The 20010-nt window shown below is 38.8% G+C and overlaps 1 protein-coding gene across 3 annotated transcripts in view; it reads right to left on the bottom strand.

Moving 5' to 3' along the window:
- MAPK14 (mitogen-activated protein kinase 14) overlaps positions 1 to 20010 on the bottom strand; it is a 73453-nt gene that overhangs the window by 43438 nt on the left and 10005 nt on the right. For all 3 annotated transcript variants that reach the window (XR_008200105.1, XM_052647786.1, XM_052647787.1), the window contains exon 2: positions 3671 to 3800. Coding sequence is in view for 2 of the 3 variants with exons in the window: in XM_052647786.1 (XP_052503746.1) it covers positions 3671 to 3800 (130 nt within the window). In the remaining variant the exon portion in view is untranslated. The remainder of the gene's footprint in view (positions 1 to 3670; positions 3801 to 20010) is intronic.

Raw genomic sequence — 20010 nt, forward strand, 5'->3', positions numbered from 1 at the left:
TGCCTCGATCTTGTTTTTTTGAAAGCTGAGTTTTAAGCCAGCTTTTTCACTCTCCTCTTTCACCCTAATCAAGAGGCTCTTTAGTTCCTCTTTGTTTTGTGTCATTAGAGTGGTATATCATTTGCATATCTGAGGTTGTTGATATTTCTCCTGGCAATCTTTATTTCAGCTTGTGATTCATCCAGCCTGGCATTTCACATGATGTACTCTGCATATAAGTTAAATAAGCAGGGTGACAATATGCAGCCTTGACGTACTCCTATCGCAACTGTGAACCAGTCCATTGCTCCATGTCCGGTTCTAACTGTTGCTTCTTGACCTGCATACAGGTTTCTCAGAAAACAGGTAAGGTGGTTTAGTACTCCCATTTCTTCAAGAATCTTCCAGAGCTTGTTGTGATCCCCACAGTCAAAGGCTTTAGTGTAGTCAATGAAGCAGATATTTTTCTGGAATTCCCTTGGTTTTCTATGGCTGTTGGTAACTTGATCTCTGGTTCCTCTGCCTTATCTAAATCCAGCTTGTACATCTGGAAGTTCTTGATTCATATACTGCTGAAGCCTACTTGAAGGATTTTGAACATTACTTTGCCAGTATGTGAAATGAGTACAATTGTACAGTAGTTGGAACATTCTTTGGCATTGTCCTTCTTTTGGATTGTAATGAAAACTGACCTTTTCCAGTCTTATGCCCACTGTTGAGTTTTCCAAATTTGTTGGCATACTCAGTGCAGCACTTTCACAGCATCATCTTTTAGGATTTTAAATAGCTCAGCTGGGATTCCATCACCTCCACTAGTTAGTAATGTTTCCCAAGGCCCACCTGACTTCAAGCCCAGTATGTCTGAGTCTAGGTGAGTGACCACACCATCATGGTTATCCGTCATTAAGACCTTTTTTTATAGTTCTTCTGTGTATTCTTGCCACCTCTTTTTAATCTCTTCTGCTTCTGGTAGGTCCTTGCCATTTCTTTTACTGTGCCCATCTTTCCGTGAAATGTTCATCATATTTATGGAGTATTAATCATAAGAAAATACTATAAAACAAAAGTTTCCCAGCATTAAAGTAGATCAGGGGGACATTCCATCATCAATTCATTTCTTATTTTTTAAATGGAAATTTACTTGTAATTCAAGTTATATTTTAGACTATTTGCTTATTCTTTCTGCCACTATACGCTTTCAGACACTTTAAAAAGTAACTTAGGAATTAAATACTTTAAAAAGACATTTATAATGCAAATAATCAGCAAATATCTCTGATGACAGAGATATCTGAATCACTGTTCTATAATGATCCAAAAGTTAACAGACAGAAGTTATACATCTTTATTAAACTGACACAACTCAAAAATCACTTTAACTCAGTGACCAAAGACAATTATTTAATGTATTTAACACAAAACACAAAAACCACTTGTTCTATCGCAGTAAGATTAAATCTAAGACTCCCAAATAAAATTTATAATAGGATTCCCTTAATCATTTTTAAATTTTAAAATGCACAGATCTCCAGGCCCTTAACCAGGCAATAACAACTTAGCAAAAGGATCCAGCCAGCAGGCTGCTTCCCTTTAATCTGCCTTAGACCAAGTGTTAATGAGATCAAGGTCAAAAGTTCAGTCAGGAATGGGCCAGGTTAAGTTTGTCTCGAATAACTCTTACCAGTCACAGAGGACATTCCCTAGCTCTTGTAAATCCATATGAAAATTGTATATGTCATTCATTATCACTAATAGTATAAATAAGATAAACTATGAATTGTAAGTCAGAGGCATTTTTGTGTAAAAGATCGCTTGTGTACCTGGCACCTAAAAATTCTATTTGGTAGCAATACTTAAAATTTTCAAGAGTTTTAAGTTGCTGTTGCTGCTGTTGTCGTTGGAGGCCTAACAGTGAGCTTGGGACAGTGGCCCAGACCAGTTATTTTTAAAAAATGAAAGAAAAAGGAAGAAGAAGATAAAGGGAATTCCTCTTACAATCTTCAATTAAACTTGTAATTGCATCTCATCACCATGGCCCCTTCGTTTCTACACAGAATGGGCCAAATGTAACCAGTCCAATATCATATAAGACACATTTCAAAGGATCTCAGAACAGAAAATTAAAATAGAAAATACTAAATAAGGTTGTTTTGGTGATCATTAGAAAAGCCAAGGCATGGATTCAGATAACCCAAAATAATTTTTTTGCCATAAACACTGGCTTAAAATGACCATGAAATAAAGCAGAACAATAAATTATAGTCCTGGTAATCTTCTAAAACTAGACGTTCTTAAATTAGCATAGGCAACATCAGTGGGATCCTGGGGCCTCTTGGAGGTGCTTTGGGGTTCCATAAATGTTTGGCTTGCATTCCACTTTCAAAGTATTCTTTATATTTAAAAAGCTATGACAGTGTCTCTGTCACATTTATTAACATGTAATGAAAAACAGCATACATAATCAACTGTGTTAAAAATACATGTAAACCCATCAGTTAAGCTGCCAGGCCACCTTGATTTTATGCAGACTTCGGAATGAAGCTTCTCCAGCCAGCTCTTTCCACATATTTCAACTTCTTATAAACATGTCACTGATTAGGAAGGCTGCAGCTCTGCACTGAACTTTTTAAAAATTCAAGTTTGCACATGAATGCACATATAAAATTACACCTAGGAAAGGAATTTGTCTGTGGAAAACAGGATTTTCTCAATAGTATGCAATTAAAACATGAAAATAAAGAAGAACTCCAAATTTAAGTCACCATGCTCTCAATTTAAAAGAAATCTGCACTTTGTGAAACAAATGTATTTTGATACATTTTTCTTACTCTGAAGACAAAGAAATTCAATAACTGAAACAAAAAAGTCTGAATAGCCAGGTAATTTCTAGATTGTGATTTTTTTTCTACACAGTAACCATCAATTGGGTCAAATGATTCTAAAATCTCTATGGCCATTGTTTCTATAATGCTATAAATTTTACAATTCCTTTCATACAGCAATCACATAAATCTTTTTAAACCTGATTTTGAAATGGAAAATAAATGTGCTCAGTCAATTGTTTTTTTCCCACTTTCCTCTAATAATCCAATTGCATTCATTTATTTATGCTATTAGGATTTATAAGCCCTCCTTTGCAAGATGGCATTGTTTTCAAATTTCCAAACAGACAGCAAAGAAAACATTATATTTAACTTAAACAATGTCTGTGTCACATTTATAATATTAAATTATCTAGAAAATAATACCCATTCAGTGAACCTAAGGCACTCTTCCTCAAACTCCTCCACTGAAAACACCCATAACACCACAAAATACCATGGATTCCCATACTCTGATAATATACTCTTAAGTAAAACAAGAATACAAAACTTCTTTGTAGTAGTTTCTCTTAAAAATTCTTGTGAATTTTGCTTTATCTCATAATACTCATTTTTATTAAAAAAATTTTTTTATAGGCTTTCCCTGTGAAAATCTTTAAGTAATACTCAAACTCCAGGAAGATGTACCAATTTCATCCCAAGTCTTTCAGTAGCTACATGACATAATGCAGTGGCCTCTAACACTCCAGTACAAGAGGATGGTCCAAAGTCTAATGTACTCTAATGCATTTCCATTTGTAGTAATTAAAACACAACTCTTCTAGTCTATTAAACAGCAGAATTTATTCAGCCTTAAATTAATAACTTACATTTTCATGCTTCATATGTTTAAGTAACCGCAGTTCTCTGTAGGTTCTTTTGGCATGAATAATGGACTGAAATGGCCTGGATAGCTTCTTCACTGCGACGCGTAACCCAGTTTTTGTGTCAAAAGCAGCACTAAGGAAAAAATAAAAATAAGAAATTCATCATTAAATGTTCTCTAAATATATCAAAATTAGTATTTATAAGGCTATTTGATTTCTACATTAAATGGGCTTATAATAAAATATAAAATAACTATGAAAATAAAACTTAAAATGACCTATAATCCCACCATGCAAAGTAATCTGTTAATCATTTTTGGTGTTTCCTTCTTATCTTTTTTTTTTCTATGCATCTAAATCAAGGATCAGCAGACTTTTTCAGTGAAGGGCTAGAGAGTAAGTATTTTAAACTTTGTGAGGCGTGGGGTCTCTGTCTCAACAACTCAACTCCATGGTTGGAACTGGAAAGCAGCAGATAGTACATTTTTAAATGGAAGTGGCTGTGTCCCAATAACACAAAAATAGGCAGCCACCTGATCTCGATGAGCCAACAGATTGGGACAAAGAGCTGGATTCCGCCCGTCCTCCTGGCCGAGGCCTCACTGTCTCTCTGCCACCAAATGCTGCCTGATCAGAGACCTTGGAAACCATCATGTTTTCAGGACAGTGAATTGGCATAAAAATTTCTTTATGAAATACAAAGTGTTTGTCACTTTCTAGAAGCTCAGGTAACAGTCGGGAATAAGTTAACATATCTCTGACCTCAGGGAATAGGGTGAGAGGGGAAGAGCAGAATAATAAAATAAATTTCAAACAGTGATGAATGCTATGATTAAATAAAACAGAATAATGGGATAAAGAGTGACAGAAAGCTGGTGGAGCTAGGCTACATTAGCTATGATGTGGGAGGAAGTACATTTGAGCTTGAGGGAAGTGAATGATAAGTAGCAAACAGGTAAAGATATAGGGGAAAAAGAGCCTCAAGCAGAAAAATATTATTAACGTTTACTGAGTCTTTATTATCATTCCCCCCATTTACAGATAAGGTAACTGAAGCACAGAGAGATTAAATAACTCGCCCACAGCCACAAATCTAGAAAGCAACAGTGCAGGAAGTCTGGACCCAGAGCTCACGCCAACCACCACTTGGCTATGCTGCCTCTCAGAAGAGCAAGGGCCTGCTGGAGTGGCAGGAGAACCAGCCTGTGTAGGCAGAGCACAGGGAGGAGTACGGGGAGCTTGGGAAAGAGTAAGGTCAGAGATATAGGCAAAGGCTGGACCACACAGGACAGCTGCAGCAAGAAACGTGATGTGTATTTTAACTATTTTTAGAGACTGCACAGGCTAATTCCATCATGTCTCACTCTCCTGTTTATCTCAATCTGTAATCTGCACATTCAAGACTTTCTGATTATCTACTCTCACCAAACTCTCTGACTATGCAATGGCTCCAGAAGTTCCTCTCCCTTCACTCCCAAACGCTTGCACTATGTCCCTGCCTTTCAGTTCCCAGTGTGTAATAAACTCCAGTAAGTCTTCAACTTCCGAACTTTTCCTCCATCTCCTCGCTTTAACTGGAGCTAGGCTGTCCCTTGAAGGCACTACTCCTCTGGCAGCCATGCCTTAGAGTGGACTCTCTCGTATCTGAGGTGCCTCACGGCTAGCAGGTGGGGTAGGTGTTCTCCTTGCCAGCTGTTTCCCCTTCCAGACCATAATTTTCCCCTTGGTTTACAAAAACTCCTGCTCACCACCATCCTTCCCTCTCAGTTGCTGTTATCCACTGACTTGGAATTTTCCATCACTCACTGAAAAGTTGGTTCCTATCTCAAAGTCTCTCTCCCCTCCCAACTTCTGTCATCATTCTTGGCAACTTCAGCATCCAGGTGGAGGGTACAGGCAACTTCCTGGCCTCTCAGTTTCCTGGCCTCTCCAGGAAACTCCACCCTGGCCAAGGTCATCCAAACTCCACCTCTGCGGTCACACCCTGGGCCTCTATCACCACCAAAAGCTGCCTGCCCACAAAATGGTGAGTGACATCGCAAACTTCCTATGCCTTTTACTTTGCTCCTATTAGCTTATTTGTATCCTGACTACAACAATTCATTGACTGTTTCTATCCTTCAGCCCTCGCGTCTTCATTTCCCTTCTTGCCTGCCTTAGACTGTATTTTCTTATAAAACTCCCTACCCTCTCTGATATACTCACCCAGACAAACCCTAACTTTGGATGATCTTAACTATTTATTCTCTTTGTCGAGAATCCAAAAACTGTAGTTGAAGAAAAAAGAACGCACATACAGAATGGCTTCGTTCTTAATTTCTGATCTTAATCACAAATAAGGCCCCCAATGCTGCCACTTCTCTACTAAGTCCATTTTTCTACTCAAACTCCATCTGACACTATCTTTCTCCTCAAACCTCCACTCACCCTCCTCCCTCAGGAGCTGCTCTTGTCTTCACTGAGAAAACAGAAAACATCAGAAGGGACCTCCACCTGTCTACCAGTAAATCTACCTACACACCCTTCTACATTGGGACCCATCTTCTCTGCGTTTTCTCTTTCTGTGACTAAGGACACCCTCCCTTCCTTACAAAATCCAAGACCTCAATACACGCCTTAGTGCCATCCTCCTCATATTCTCAGAATTCACTCCTTCATCCCCTTTTTCTCTTTATTCTCATCTTCACCTGGATCATTCTCATCAGTTATGTATGTGCTGGTTATTTCTCATTCTCAACCAACAAAAAGTTTCCCTTGAAACCTCCCCATCACAGTTAAAATTCCCCAGCAGTTCTCAAAGTGTGATTTCTAGACCAGCAGCACCAATGTCACCCAGGAACTTATAAAAAATGCAAATGCTCGGGTGACATCCCAGAACTACTGAGTCAGAAACTCTGAACCCTATTTTTTATCAAGCTGACCACATAATTCTAACACACAGTGAACTCTGAGGACCACTAATCTGTACCTCTGGTACTCCATGGACCAGCAGCATTGCATTATCTGGCGGGTCTTTAGAAATGGAGATTCTCAGGCCCCAAAGTAGAATCGCATTTTGACAAGATCTCCAAGTAATTCACACACATCTTATGGTTTGCGAAGCACAATTTCCTCTGCTTCCTTCTTTCCTCAATCCACCCGACTGAAACCTCCCTTCTCAGGTCATTAATGACTTCTGTTACCAAATGGCCCCTTTTCTGGATTAGCAACTGACATGGTTAACACTTTCCCTTTCTCTGAACAACTCCAACCTAGGGTCCCTGTCACCACATTCTACTGTTTTCTTCTTTATAGTATTTATTAATTTTTAAATACTTATGTTTTATCTATTTGGCCGCACCAGGCCTTAGTCGGGGCACCTGGGATCTTTAGTTGTGGCCTAAGAACTCTTAGTTATGGGATGTGGCATCTAGTTCCCTGTCCAGGGATCAAACAGGCCCCCCCGCACTGGAGTGTGAAGCCCCAGCCACGGGCCCACCAGGGAAGCCGCTCTCCTGGTCTTCTCTGACTTCCACAGTAGCTCCTCCTCTATGGTCCCTCTACTCAAACTCCGAATGCTGGAGTTCATTAGGACACAGCTCCAGGCCCTCTTCTGTGTTCTCCTGGGGTTCTCGTCTATACCCATGACTGTAAATTAAATGTCATCTACATATTGAAAACTCCCAAATCTACGTTTCCCACTGAAGTCTCTTCCCAGAACCTGACTACCTTCCTGGACAACTTAAATTTCGCCAAGTTCAGAACACCCAGGTTCCTCTCCCTGCCTCCTTTATCTCAAACAAACAGACTTTCCATTCAGTTGCTCAAGCTAGACATTTAAAGTGTCATCCTTCATTTCTCCTTTTCCTCCAGCCTCCTGGCACCAAATGCATCAGAAAGTCTTGTGGTTTTCCACCTCCAAGATACAACTCAAATTCAACTTCTCCTCATTTTCAGTGCTTCCATCCTAGTCCAGGTCACACTCATCAGCAGTTTGTCTTCCAATACTCATCTCCCTGCCTCCTGTTTTACTCCCTTCTGAAGTACTCTCCAGCTTCCCAGGGGACTCAGTGGTTAAAAAAAAAAAAAAAGATCACCAGCTAATGCAGGAGACACAAGAGGCGTGCCTTTGATCCCTGGGTCGGGAAGATCCCTTGGAGAAGGAAATGGCAATCCACTCCAGTATTCTTGCCTGGGAAGTCCCATGGACAGAGGAGCCTGGTGGGCTACGGACCATGGGGTCGCAGTCAGACACGACTGAGCACGACACACACGATGTGCTCTCCACCCCACCCCCACCTAATACAACCTTTTAAAAATATAAATTAGATGACACCACTCCCCTGCTTGAATCCTTCAAGGAATTTCCCGGGCATATAAAATAAAATGGACATTTCCTGTCACAACCTTCGAGGCTCAGGCGACCTGACCACCAATAACCACTCCGGCTTGTTCTATGCAACTCCTTCCTTCCCCTCACCATGTTCTGAACACGCTGACTCCCTTCAGTTCCTTAAACTCCTCACACAGGCTGTCCCTGGGCCCTGAGATGCTCTTCTCCCCCACTTTCAATTCTACTGCCCGCCCCCCGCCGCAGCGGAATCCTTATCCTTCAAGCCCTGCCTTAAAAGTGTCTAAGAGACGTTTCTAAGTCATCGTAACCCCTCCAGCAGCCATGCTCTGTCACAACAGCCTCCTTGTTCCCTTCCTTACCCCACGTGAAGGGACAGGGGTCCTTTCTTCTCCCGCTCCCCTTGTTCCTACAAAGCCAGCAAACAGGACCTTCTCCCTTCATGGAAGTACCAACTAAGTTACACTCCTCTCGGAAGCCCTCTCAGGTTCTCCTGAGACTGGGAAAATGGCCATTGCTCCTGTGTGACCCGTCCTCCTCAGCTCTCCACCTCAAAGTCTTGCCTGCCTCCCTGTAGGCTGAGCGCTTTCTCCCTCTCCTCTGCTCGGCAGCCTGCTGGTGCCTCCAGGAGCAAGCTATACCACAGGTTTCTAGCTGACCTGCAAATTCAATTCACTGGGGAAGAAAGAAGACGCCCGTTTGAGCTGCCTGTCCAGGTCATTCTCCGCATCAGCTGTTCAATAATAAAGTACATATTTTTATCTCTATTTGTATCTCTATTTGACTTCTGTATCTATTCAGCAAAAGGAAGGCTAGGGTTAATCAGTACCCTGCAAACTTCAATAATCACAATTTATTACTGTATGTTTACCTACCATCCAGCAGAGTGGTTAAATAAAGACTGGGGCTTTGGTATTAAGACTACCTGAATTTTAATTCCAGTTCTGCCAGTTAGAAGCTATATAACCTTGAGGAAGTTAATTAATTTCTCTCAGCCTCATATATAAAATGAGGATAATGTTTACATCTCATCTGTGGGATGTTTGTTAGGATTAACTGTGATAACTTTTGTAATAGGTTTAGAAAAGGGCCTGGTCCATGGTAAAGTTCAAATATTAGACATAATGATGTTTGTCTTTTCCACTCATCATAAGCACCTTGCAGGCAGAAAGGGTATTCTGTTTTATTCAGTTCTATATTACATAAGACTTAGAGTAATGCCTGGCTCATGGTCCAGTCTGAATAAATGCTTAATGAAAATATAAACTGAAATATAAAAGAAAAAACTTCAACTTTATCATCTGGCCCTCAATTCTTATAAGTTCAAGAGCATTCAACAAGAAATTGATATTAATGTTAAAAGCTTACATTTGTATTTAGTGTTTATTACTGTTAGGCACCAGTTTTAATTTTTTTACATGAATGAACACCTGCATCACAACTTTATAAGAAGACATTATAATTATTTCTGTTTTACAGATGAGAGGTTGACTAAAGTACCTACACAGACAGAAAAATGGCAGAGCTGGGATCCAAATCCATGTGTGAGTTTCAAGCATGAACTCTTTAGCCACTATACCGTAACAGAAAAGCAAGTTCAACTTAACTAACAGTTCAGTTCACTTAAAATGTATTCTAATTGTATGGACTCTGTTTCTTTTCTAAAATGTGTCCTACTATTATTAATTGCATCTCATATGGAAAAAGTTTTCCCGGTGATCTTACATTGAATTTACAATAATATTAGTGAAAAGTATTTCATAAGAAATAACTTTCACTCAATATGTATTACTTTATAAAGGGGAAGTTTTTAATCTCTATAAGTTATACTACTTCCTGTGACTCTGAAACACTAGTCAATGCTGTGGTATCTCATAATTACCAAAATATCACTTCCTAGGTATTTACTGAAATTTCTCCTTCATGAGATTTTTTTGTGGATACAAAAGAAACATTAAACATAGTGTAATAGTACACACTGACATCACAGAACTTCACCATCTAACTACTGAGATGATGAAACATACCTGAAAGCAAAGAATGCTCAATAATATAGTGTAACTATTACCCTTTTTAAAAAGTGGGGCTTAAAAATATATAAGTTGGGTTTAAAGATTTAAATATGTAACAAAAATAAAAACAAACAATAAAAATATAAATATGTAAGTTGGATTCAAAATACATAAATGTTCATTGCAGCTTGTTCATAAGAACAAAACTACAAACTACCATAATATCCAACACAGAGGAGTTTATAAACTGTGGTATATATTACACGTACCATACACTGCAGACATTAACATGACTCTTGTTATACTGATGATGGGAAAGAGAACAAGTTTTAGAAGTAAAGGATTATCCCATCCGTAGGGGAAAAATGTAAACTCATTCAGGTATATACACATAAGCAGAGAAGCAGTGTCTAATTTACTCAAGATTTTAACACTTTTACTTTTTAATATACATTTTTCTATCCTTTTTTTTTTAAATGAGCTTGTATCTTTTAATAAGGCTGTTACTAAAGTTAGAAGCATAAGTCATCCATGCTTTTCTGTTACCCTAACACCAACAAAAAGAGGCAAGCTTTCTAAATCTCATAAAACCACTACTGACAACTATATTTCCTTCAAATGATACTTATAGGGCTATCCTCAAAGTATGCAAACAAGTTTTACTCCCTTTATCTAAGCTATAACCATTTTCCATTTTACCAATCATTCACCATAATTTCAAAAATATGTGAACCACAATCTACTCATTGTCTTATTGACAGGTATTATAGCTATTTCATCGGAGAAGGCGATGGCACCTCACTCCAGTACTCTTGCCTGGAGAATCCCAGGGAGAGGGGAGCCTGGTGGGCTGCCATCTACGGGGTCTCACAGAGTCGGACACGACTGAGGCGACTTAGCAGCAGCAGCATAGCTATTTCATACACACTAATAATATAAACACTACTAGAATAGACACCTTCACTCACACTGTTTCTTCCATAATTGCATGATTTCCTTAGAACAGACTAATAATTTTTACTTCAAAGGACACTCTCACTTTTTAAAACATATTTTACCTACAAAAGCAAACAAACAGGAATTCTTCAGAGAAACTGCTCTCAGATTATTAGTTAGTAATCCCATGGCCAAAGCTGCTAAAGCAAATACATGTTCCATCCCTTCCTTCATTTCTTTAAGCATTTAACTTGCTCTAACCTAACCTGTTCTATCACTAATCAAAGCAATATTCAAAGAAAGAGGAAACCACATTTTTCATCCTAAACTGAACACTGTAATTACCCAAAGAAGAAATTCCTAATAATTTAAAAAAAAATCACCTGATAAAAATCAATTGAATATTGAGAGAAGAAGAAATCCAAATTATTGAATAGCTGATCATGCCACATATTATTTGGGAAATATTTCATTTAATCCTTTTAATAACTTTGGGAGATCATTTACTTCCAAAATAAGAAACTAATGGTCATAAATATTAACAACTCACTGAAGGGTATATAACTCATTTGCAGTGGGATTCAAATTCAGATCTAATTTCAATGCTCACTATTTTTTCCAGTATGCCAAGCTTTCTGAGATAAGGACAACCCCAACTGGCTTTGCCTTTATCATTATACTTACTCATATTATAGTTGGGAAGGTTCCTCTTAAGCACATTTTAAAAACTGTAACTACAAATAAAACCATGTTTTCATGAACATCATCATAAAATGGAAGTATCTTTATGAAGATCAGGTTCTCCAAACTAAAGTCCAGGACACATTGCTCAATAAGTTTTCCCCCCAGTTGTAAAGTCATAAAGTCCTAAAATTAATTCACACTTTATAAAAAAGGCATTGCTACAGTAAAAAAAAATTAAAGGGAAAAATAGAAAATTCATTATAAACCGTTATTATATTGTGAAAACGTCATTGTCACTTATCTACTGTTGACTATGAATCTACTGCCTAAGACACAATAATATTCATTAAATAAAATTAAATGTTTTGTTATCCATACTAGCCTCTGCCTCTCTGAAAAAAAATTTGGCTTACTAGATTCTTAATTAATATCCTAATTTTTTTAACTTCTAAATTTACTTACATATACCCTGTTTTATTTTACAAGGGATTTAAAGTAGTCTAGAATGATATATAAACAATTTGACATAAGAGTACATGATTAGGGGAAAATAAACAAGATAAATAAGAAATAATGTATGGGCGAGGTTAGTGCAAATGCTTATCATGAAGTCCTCTCTAAATACCCGTTAGAGGTGGGCCCCAAATTTGGCTCTGAGCCCACTAAAGCCATCGCAAAGAGAATACAACCAGTTAAGACATGAATCATAGGAACCATATAATAAAAACAATCCAGGTGCTTGGAGAACTGAGGAGAGGCGTAATTATTCCTGTAATAAAACCAGAGAAGAGTTCCTCCTGTGTATGTTTATGAAGGAGACACTGTATAATGTGGTAACAATGTCCTAATCTACAGCCTTACACAATTCTAATAGTGGGTTTCAGATGGTTCTTCACTTAAGAGTATCCATCAGCAGAGACTGTCTCATAAGGTCAAAACACAGTTCATGAGCAAAGGCAGGGAGGAGAGGACAAAGCGGCATGCCCAACTGCTCTCTGACAGACTCAATGCAAGACTCAATGCAAGAAGAAACCTTAAGTGCTTCTAGAAAAATAAATAATAAGCTCCATATTCCTCAGACAATCTTCCAAAGATGACTTCCGTCAACTGAGCTCTTGATAGGTAAAGAAACATAGGAACTCTGTGTTTATGCTCTATGACTGGAACCTGGCTTTAAGAGTGTCTGCATTACAAGGCAAAGGCAGATCAATATGCTGAGTCAACTGCTTCTTAAAGGGAGAGAGACAACCTCCTGGAAGGTGAGATGCTGTCTAAGCAGGACAACTGCCCACATCCACAGGGCATGAGAGCACAAACAACCGTACCAAGATTTTCTCAAAAAACAATTTGGTTTTTCCCCAACAGAATGAAGAATAAGCAACAGCTGCCAAGTATCTGAGTAATTTGTGGGAAGAACCATAAGTGATTTAACAATTTCTCTTAATGGTCACAGACATCTTCTCTAATCCCTGAATGATAAGGAAAAAGGAACTTTCAACAGTGGTTAAGATGACAACACAATTTTACTCATTCTTGGAAGTAAAGATAAATATTTAAATATATTAAAATCTGTTGCTATGTCGTCACTAAGTCGTGTCTGACTCTTCTGCGACCCCGTGGACTGTGGGCCACCAGTCTCCTCCTCCCTCCATGGGATTTCCCAGGCAAGAATACTGGAGTGGGTTGCCATTTCCTTCTCCAATTAAAATCTGTAGTCATGCTGAATTAATGAACTCTCATTAATACACTAAATTAATTAAAATACCTACTTGAGGAGAAATAATGTGCTAAGAGATAACATCTCCATATAATTTGAGGCTCTTTTCCAACTGAATCCAGGTTAATGAGTTTTCAAAATGCGTCTTCTAAATAACTAAGTAATTCAGATGACTAACTTTGAACTTTCTCTTTACCTGTTATACTTGACACAAATTTCAACAAACACCATACTCGAAATATTTCTTTTTGACACATCTCTCTCCACTACACACATATCCCTTGGTGGCTCAGACGATAAAGCATCTGCCTACAATGAGGGAGACCCAAGTTCTATCCCTGGGTCAGGAAGATTTCCCTGGAGAAGAAAATGGCAACCCACTCCAGTGTTCTTGCCCAGAAAATCCCATGGACAGAGGAGCCTGGCAGGCTAGTCCATGGGGTCGCAGAGTCGGACACGACTGAGCGACTTCACTCTCTCCACTACAGAAATCTGCTTGTTCTTTCTTCTAAATTCAGACAAGTGTGTGAGTATCACTGTACTTTTGATGCTTATGCTCTGCCTCTCCATTTTGGAAACAATGTCATGAAACTAAAGGCTACTTCGTGCAAAAACTGAAGTTTTTCATTTGAGAATTTCAAAAAATATTCTTGAGAATAGCAAGGGATTTAAAACTGACTTTAAAAACTTAACAACTGAAACACTGTCAGCTCTCTCTTAGTATATACTCTCAAATATCTTGTTTTAATGTCTTCCTAACACTCTGATTTTTAAAATAAATCACAAAATGATCTACTTGCACTATATATAGTATTTTTCAATGGACTTCAGCTTCTTACAATTACACTTTCAGATTGATTAGGAGAAAATCAGATGTTATTAATACAGCTGTTACAAGTACGTGCAATATGACCAATCTCCAGCTTTTTGGTTTCCAAAAACTTCCTCTCAGAGACTTAAAACACAAATGACATATGAAAAATCTTATCAATAGATACATAGCCCAGAATGGGAAAAACTTATATGAATGATCACTTACTTTGCCTTGCAGATTTTAGAGTTCAAAAACTTTTAGGCAAATGCAGTTATTTTCATGAAAATCTCACTCAGACAGGAAAACATATCTGTGACAGGATTTATTAGGGACATGAGCCATGGGGCTGGCACTCAGGGAATGGCAACATATATCCTAATACTTGCCATTTCTAATCTGGTTCAATTCCTCCTGCAAAAGCTTCTATATATTGGAACAAAAATTTTTTAACAACTGCTTCACTTTCTACTAGGCTGATGAACAGAAGGGAAGTGAAGTGAAAGTCGCTCAGTCGTGTCCGACTCTCTGTGACCCCAAGGATTATACAGTCCAAGGGATTCTCAGGCCAGAATACTGGGGCGGGTAGCCTCTCCCTTCTCTAGAGGCTCTTCCCAACCCAGGGGTCAAACCTGGGTCTCCAGCATTGCAGGTGGATTCTTCACCAAGCTGATGAAAACTAACATTCAAATTACACAGAAATTCACTTAGGCATGCAATCTAAAAATCCCAAACCATTTGCGATTAAAAGGTACTTCATCTTCATTTGCTGAAAGCTCCATTTGAAAAAGAGTAATTCTATAAGATATTTCTTCACTGAAGCTTTAAAAGCTCTGTGGTGTCAATTAACATAAATCTCTCACTGCAAATGTGAAGTATATATCTGCAATAGTTATCCCACATTGAACGCAAAAATATTACACATGGATTATTTCACTTCTTTTATTGGGGATTATTTTCCAAAGTCTTGTTAGAATGTTGCCACCACGGGTATGTATCTTCTCTACTTTTACATGTTTCAAAGTTTCAATAATACATGTTTTATAAGTTGTCACTAAATAATTTTATCTCCTTTGGAGAAAATCTGAAATATTAAATAGACATCATATATTACATTGTAACTATTAGGTATTACCATCAATCAACTTTGCCTTGCTTCTACAATCGAAAGCCTTTTGCAATAATAGTGTTCATAGGTTTCACATCCAGAAAAACACCCTACAAATATATGCTATGAACATGACTAGCGATGCACATACCAGGCATTAACATGACTTCACAACTTTCAGGTTTTGCTATTTCTGTGACTCTCATATTAAATATATATTTTTACAGTAACACTTAAGAGTATTACCCATCACTAGATAATAAACTATCCCAAATTTTGGTGGCTTAAACAAGATTAGTATTTCAGTTTCTGTGAGTCAAGGAATTCAGGAGCAGCTCAGTGAGGTAGTTCTGGCTCATGGTCCGTCCTGCAGCTGCTGTCAAGATGCTGGCCACTGAAAGAGCCCTCTGACGGCTTGACTGAGGCTGGAGTTATCCACTCCCAACATGGTTCCCTCAGTACTAGCAGGCCTTAGTTCTTTGCAATGTGGACCTCTCCATAGGGCTGCTCCAGTGTCTTCTCAACAGAGCAGCTGGCTTCCCTAAAAGCAGTGGTTCTCAATAGAGGTCCCTCAGGAGACATCTCAGTGTTTAAGACAACCAGGGATGTCTGGTGGGGATGAGAGGGTGATGCTATTAGAATCTAGAGGGTAGAAGCCAGGGATACTGTTACATATCCTTCACAACAAAGAATTATCTGACCCCCAAATACCAATAAATTAAAAGACGCTTACTCCTTGGAAGGAAAGTTATGACCAACCTACACAACATATTAAAAATCAGAGACATCACTTTGTCAACAAAGGTCCGTCTAGTCAAGGCTATGGTTTTTCCTGTGGTCATGTATAGATGTGAGAGTTGGACTATGAAGAAGGCTGAGCACCGAAGAATCGATGCTTTTGAACTGCGGTGTTGGAGAAGACTCTTGAGAGTCCCTTGGACTGCAAGGAGATCCAACCAGTCCATTCTGAAGGAGATCAGCCCTGGGATTTCTTTGGAAGGAATGATGCTAAGGCTGAAACTTCAGCACTTTGGCCACCTCATGCGAAGAGTTGACTCTTTGGAAAAGACTCTGATGCTGGGAGGGATTGGGGGCAGGAGGAGAAGGGGACAACAGAGGATGAGATGGCTGGATGGCATCACTGACTCGATGGACGTGAGTCTGAGTGAACTCCGGGAGTTGGTGATGGACAGGGAGGCCTGGCCGTGCTGTGATTCATGGGGTCTCAGAGTTGGACACGACTGAGCGACTGAACTGCACTGAACTGAACTACCAATATTACTGAGGTTGAGAAACTGCCCCAGAGCAGATGATCCTCAAAGGAAGACCAAGGCAGGAGTCACAACGTCTTTTATGACCTACCCTCAGAAGTCACACTCCATCATTTCTACCATATTCTATACTTTAGAAATGTGAGTCACTAAATAACCGCCTTCACACAAGGGGAGGAAATTTAAGTACCATTCCTTTGGAACAGGAGTATCAAATATTCTTACATCGTTACACTTAGCAACTTGATTTTTTAAATAAAAATACTGGAAAACACCCTGCTTACTTTTGCTAATACCATGTAAGTACTTTTTATTGTTCCAGAAAAAAAATCATCAAAGTTCCACTTAACAAAGCTATGTTTGCATCTCAGTGAATGGCCTCTGTAGTCTTTCAATGGTTTGATCTCAAAAAATTCTGCTAAGCATGAACACAGGCAGTCTGATTTAGAGAAAAGTAAACTAGTAGTAAAAAGATCTCAGTTCTAGTTTTGGTTTTGGAACTTCCTAGCAGATGATCGTTGTCAAAGCGTCTATGAGTCTGCTTCCAAGTCAATAAAATGGGGGTGTCACTGACCCTGCTTATCTTACAGTGCTGTTTTGAGACTCACATAAGATAATTATGTATGAACTATAACTTTATGAACAATAAAAGACAGGTAGTAAATGTTCCAAATGGATATGAATGTGTTACTATATAAGAGTTTCATGGTCAGCTTCCAGCATGGGGTTTATCACATGGCAAATTTTCAATATGTATTTTTAGATCTCTTACTCTGAAATTTGAGGTTGAGTACATTTCTGAAGTAACAGTAAGATAGAGCAGTTATTAAAACATAATCAAAGGTTCAAATCCTTGATCATGTTATGTTATAGAAAACTAAAATATCATTTCTACAAGTTAAAATGCACATTTACTCAGCAGTTAACAGAATCTAAGTTACTACAATCAGCAATATAATACAGCCAATTCTTTAGAGACTGAACTGAAAAAAACCAAGGTATTACTTATATATTTGTTTTCCAATTTAGACTTTAAAGGAGAGCAGAAGCTATAATGTATTTATCTGTTTATCCTTAAGAACATAATGCAAGATTAGTAAATAAATACCAAAGATCCTGACCTCAAGGAATTAAGAAGTCCAACTGGGGAGTGAGGTTGAACAGAAAGGCACATAAATTACTAAAGACTTTTACAAAGCAACATATTTGCTTCCTGCAATCCATTCTGTAACACTCCAATCAGATCAATTTTAAAATACTCCCCCTCCTACTTTACAGTTCAAGAAACTATAGCTAACTCTCCCCTGCCCAGAAAAATATAATTGCTTTAGTCCTACCCCCGCCCCCAATTATTTCTGGAGGTAGGACCCAAGCACCTGTATGTTTAAAGGCTCCACAAGTGATTCTGAAGCACAAGCAGAATGAAAACCAGAAGTGGGTTCACCCTATCTGAGATATTCCTCCTGTCAGGCTAGTCCATCTCATATCTAATTTTCTTAGTTACGTTTTTTTCTCCTGTCACCTAAAAATGTTCCCTTTCTAGAAATGTTCCAAATACTACCCATCCTTCAAAATAATCCTCAAATCCTTCTTCCTCCATGAAACATTCTAGCTACTACAGCCCACTGGACCTCCAAATTTCTGTATATATCAATACTTAAAAAAAAATCTTATTCATGTATGTATTTGTCTGTGCTGGATGTTCACTGCTGCTCGGGCTTTTTCTCTAGTTGCAGCAGGTGGGGGCTACTCTCTAGTTGTGGTGCAAGAGCTTCAGAAGCTGCAGCACACGGGCTGAGTATTTACAGCTTCCAGGCTCCAGAGCACCGGCTCAGTAGTTGCGGCACATGGGCTTAGTTGCTCCATGGCACGTAGATCTTACCAGGTAAGGGATCAAACCTATGTCTCTTGCATCGGCAGGCAAATTCTTTAACACTGAGAGAGACACACACACACACACCCCCACACACACACCCACACACACACCCCCCCACTGAGACACCAAGCCATACACACAGACACACACACACCACTGAGACACCAGGAAAGCCATACACACACACACCACTGAGACACCAGGAAAGCCATATACACACACACACCACTGAGACACCAGGAAAGACACACACAGACACACCACTGAGACACCAAGAAAGACACCCACACCCACCCACACCACTGAGACACCAGGACACACACACACCAGGAAAGACACCCACACCCACCCACACCACTGAGACACCAGGACACACACACACACCCCTACCTTCCAGTGTATAAAAGAAGCAGATACAACACATTAGTGAACATAATAAAGTGAAGTCGCTCAGTCGTGTCCGACTCTTTGCGACCCTATGGACTGTACCCTACCAGGCTCCTCCATCCATGGAATTTTCCAGTCAAGATTATTGGAGTGGGTTGCCATTTCCTTCTCCAGGGGATCTTCTCGACGCAGGGATCGAACCTGATTCTTCTGCATTGGGGGCAGACACTTTACCATCTGAGCCACCTGGGAAGTCCTATATATATATATATATATATATATATATATATATTACATAACATATTCACTGATCTGTTTATATCTGTTTCTTTTATACACTGGAAGCCATTTAACACTGTCAGATGAATGCCGAACAGATTTTTTTCACTAAAACAAACCTATAACATAAATACAAAAATATACATATTTCAAACTTCCAAAATTATGCTGCCTTAAAACCTAGAGTTACAGAAATCTTTAGGAAACTGGCTCATTTCCTGACTGTAATTTTCATGGCCACTGTCATTCAACAGTGTTAATGAAAAGCTTCCTTCAAGTATCCGCTCCACATACCTAAGGCTGAACCATACAAGTTTATAACCTGAGTCTAATTCTAAGGTAGTTAATATCTCAGAGGCTGTCCTCAAGAAATATGTAGAAAAATAATCAGGGGGAGGCATGAAACATTACTTTTCAATAGCCTTGAAATCCAAAGGGCTAGACATTCTTGACATTAGGTTTGGAACTATAAACTTGGATGTACACGTATATGAACAAGGCCATTTTTGAGCCTTACTGGACAATGAATTCAAAAGGAATATGCACAGAAAATACAGTGTTTCCTTTCGTAGGTGGAAAATTCAACTTACCCTATCAAGTTTTCACTCAGGGCCAATCAATCCAAACACACAGGGTTTATAAACAGTTCTCAATCAAAGGTGATTTTGCCCCCAGATTAAAATGTGGCAATGTCTAGAAACATTTTTGGTTGTCCCACCGGGGGTTCCAACTGGCATCTAGTGGGTAGGGATACAGGGATGTTGTTAAATACCCTACAATGCACAAGACAGTCCCCACAACAACAAAAAAAATATCGACCCAAGATGTCAACAGGATGAGTAATCCTAGTGTTACACTATATTTGGGAATGTAAACACAGCTTGATAGATGCTCATAATAGTTATCGTCTATTCTCTTAACTTGTTATTTTT

The sequence above is a fragment of the Budorcas taxicolor genome, chromosome 11 (assembly GCF_023091745.1).
Source record: "Budorcas taxicolor isolate Tak-1 chromosome 11, Takin1.1, whole genome shotgun sequence".
NCBI classification, from domain to species: Eukaryota; Metazoa; Chordata; class Mammalia; order Artiodactyla; family Bovidae; genus Budorcas; species Budorcas taxicolor.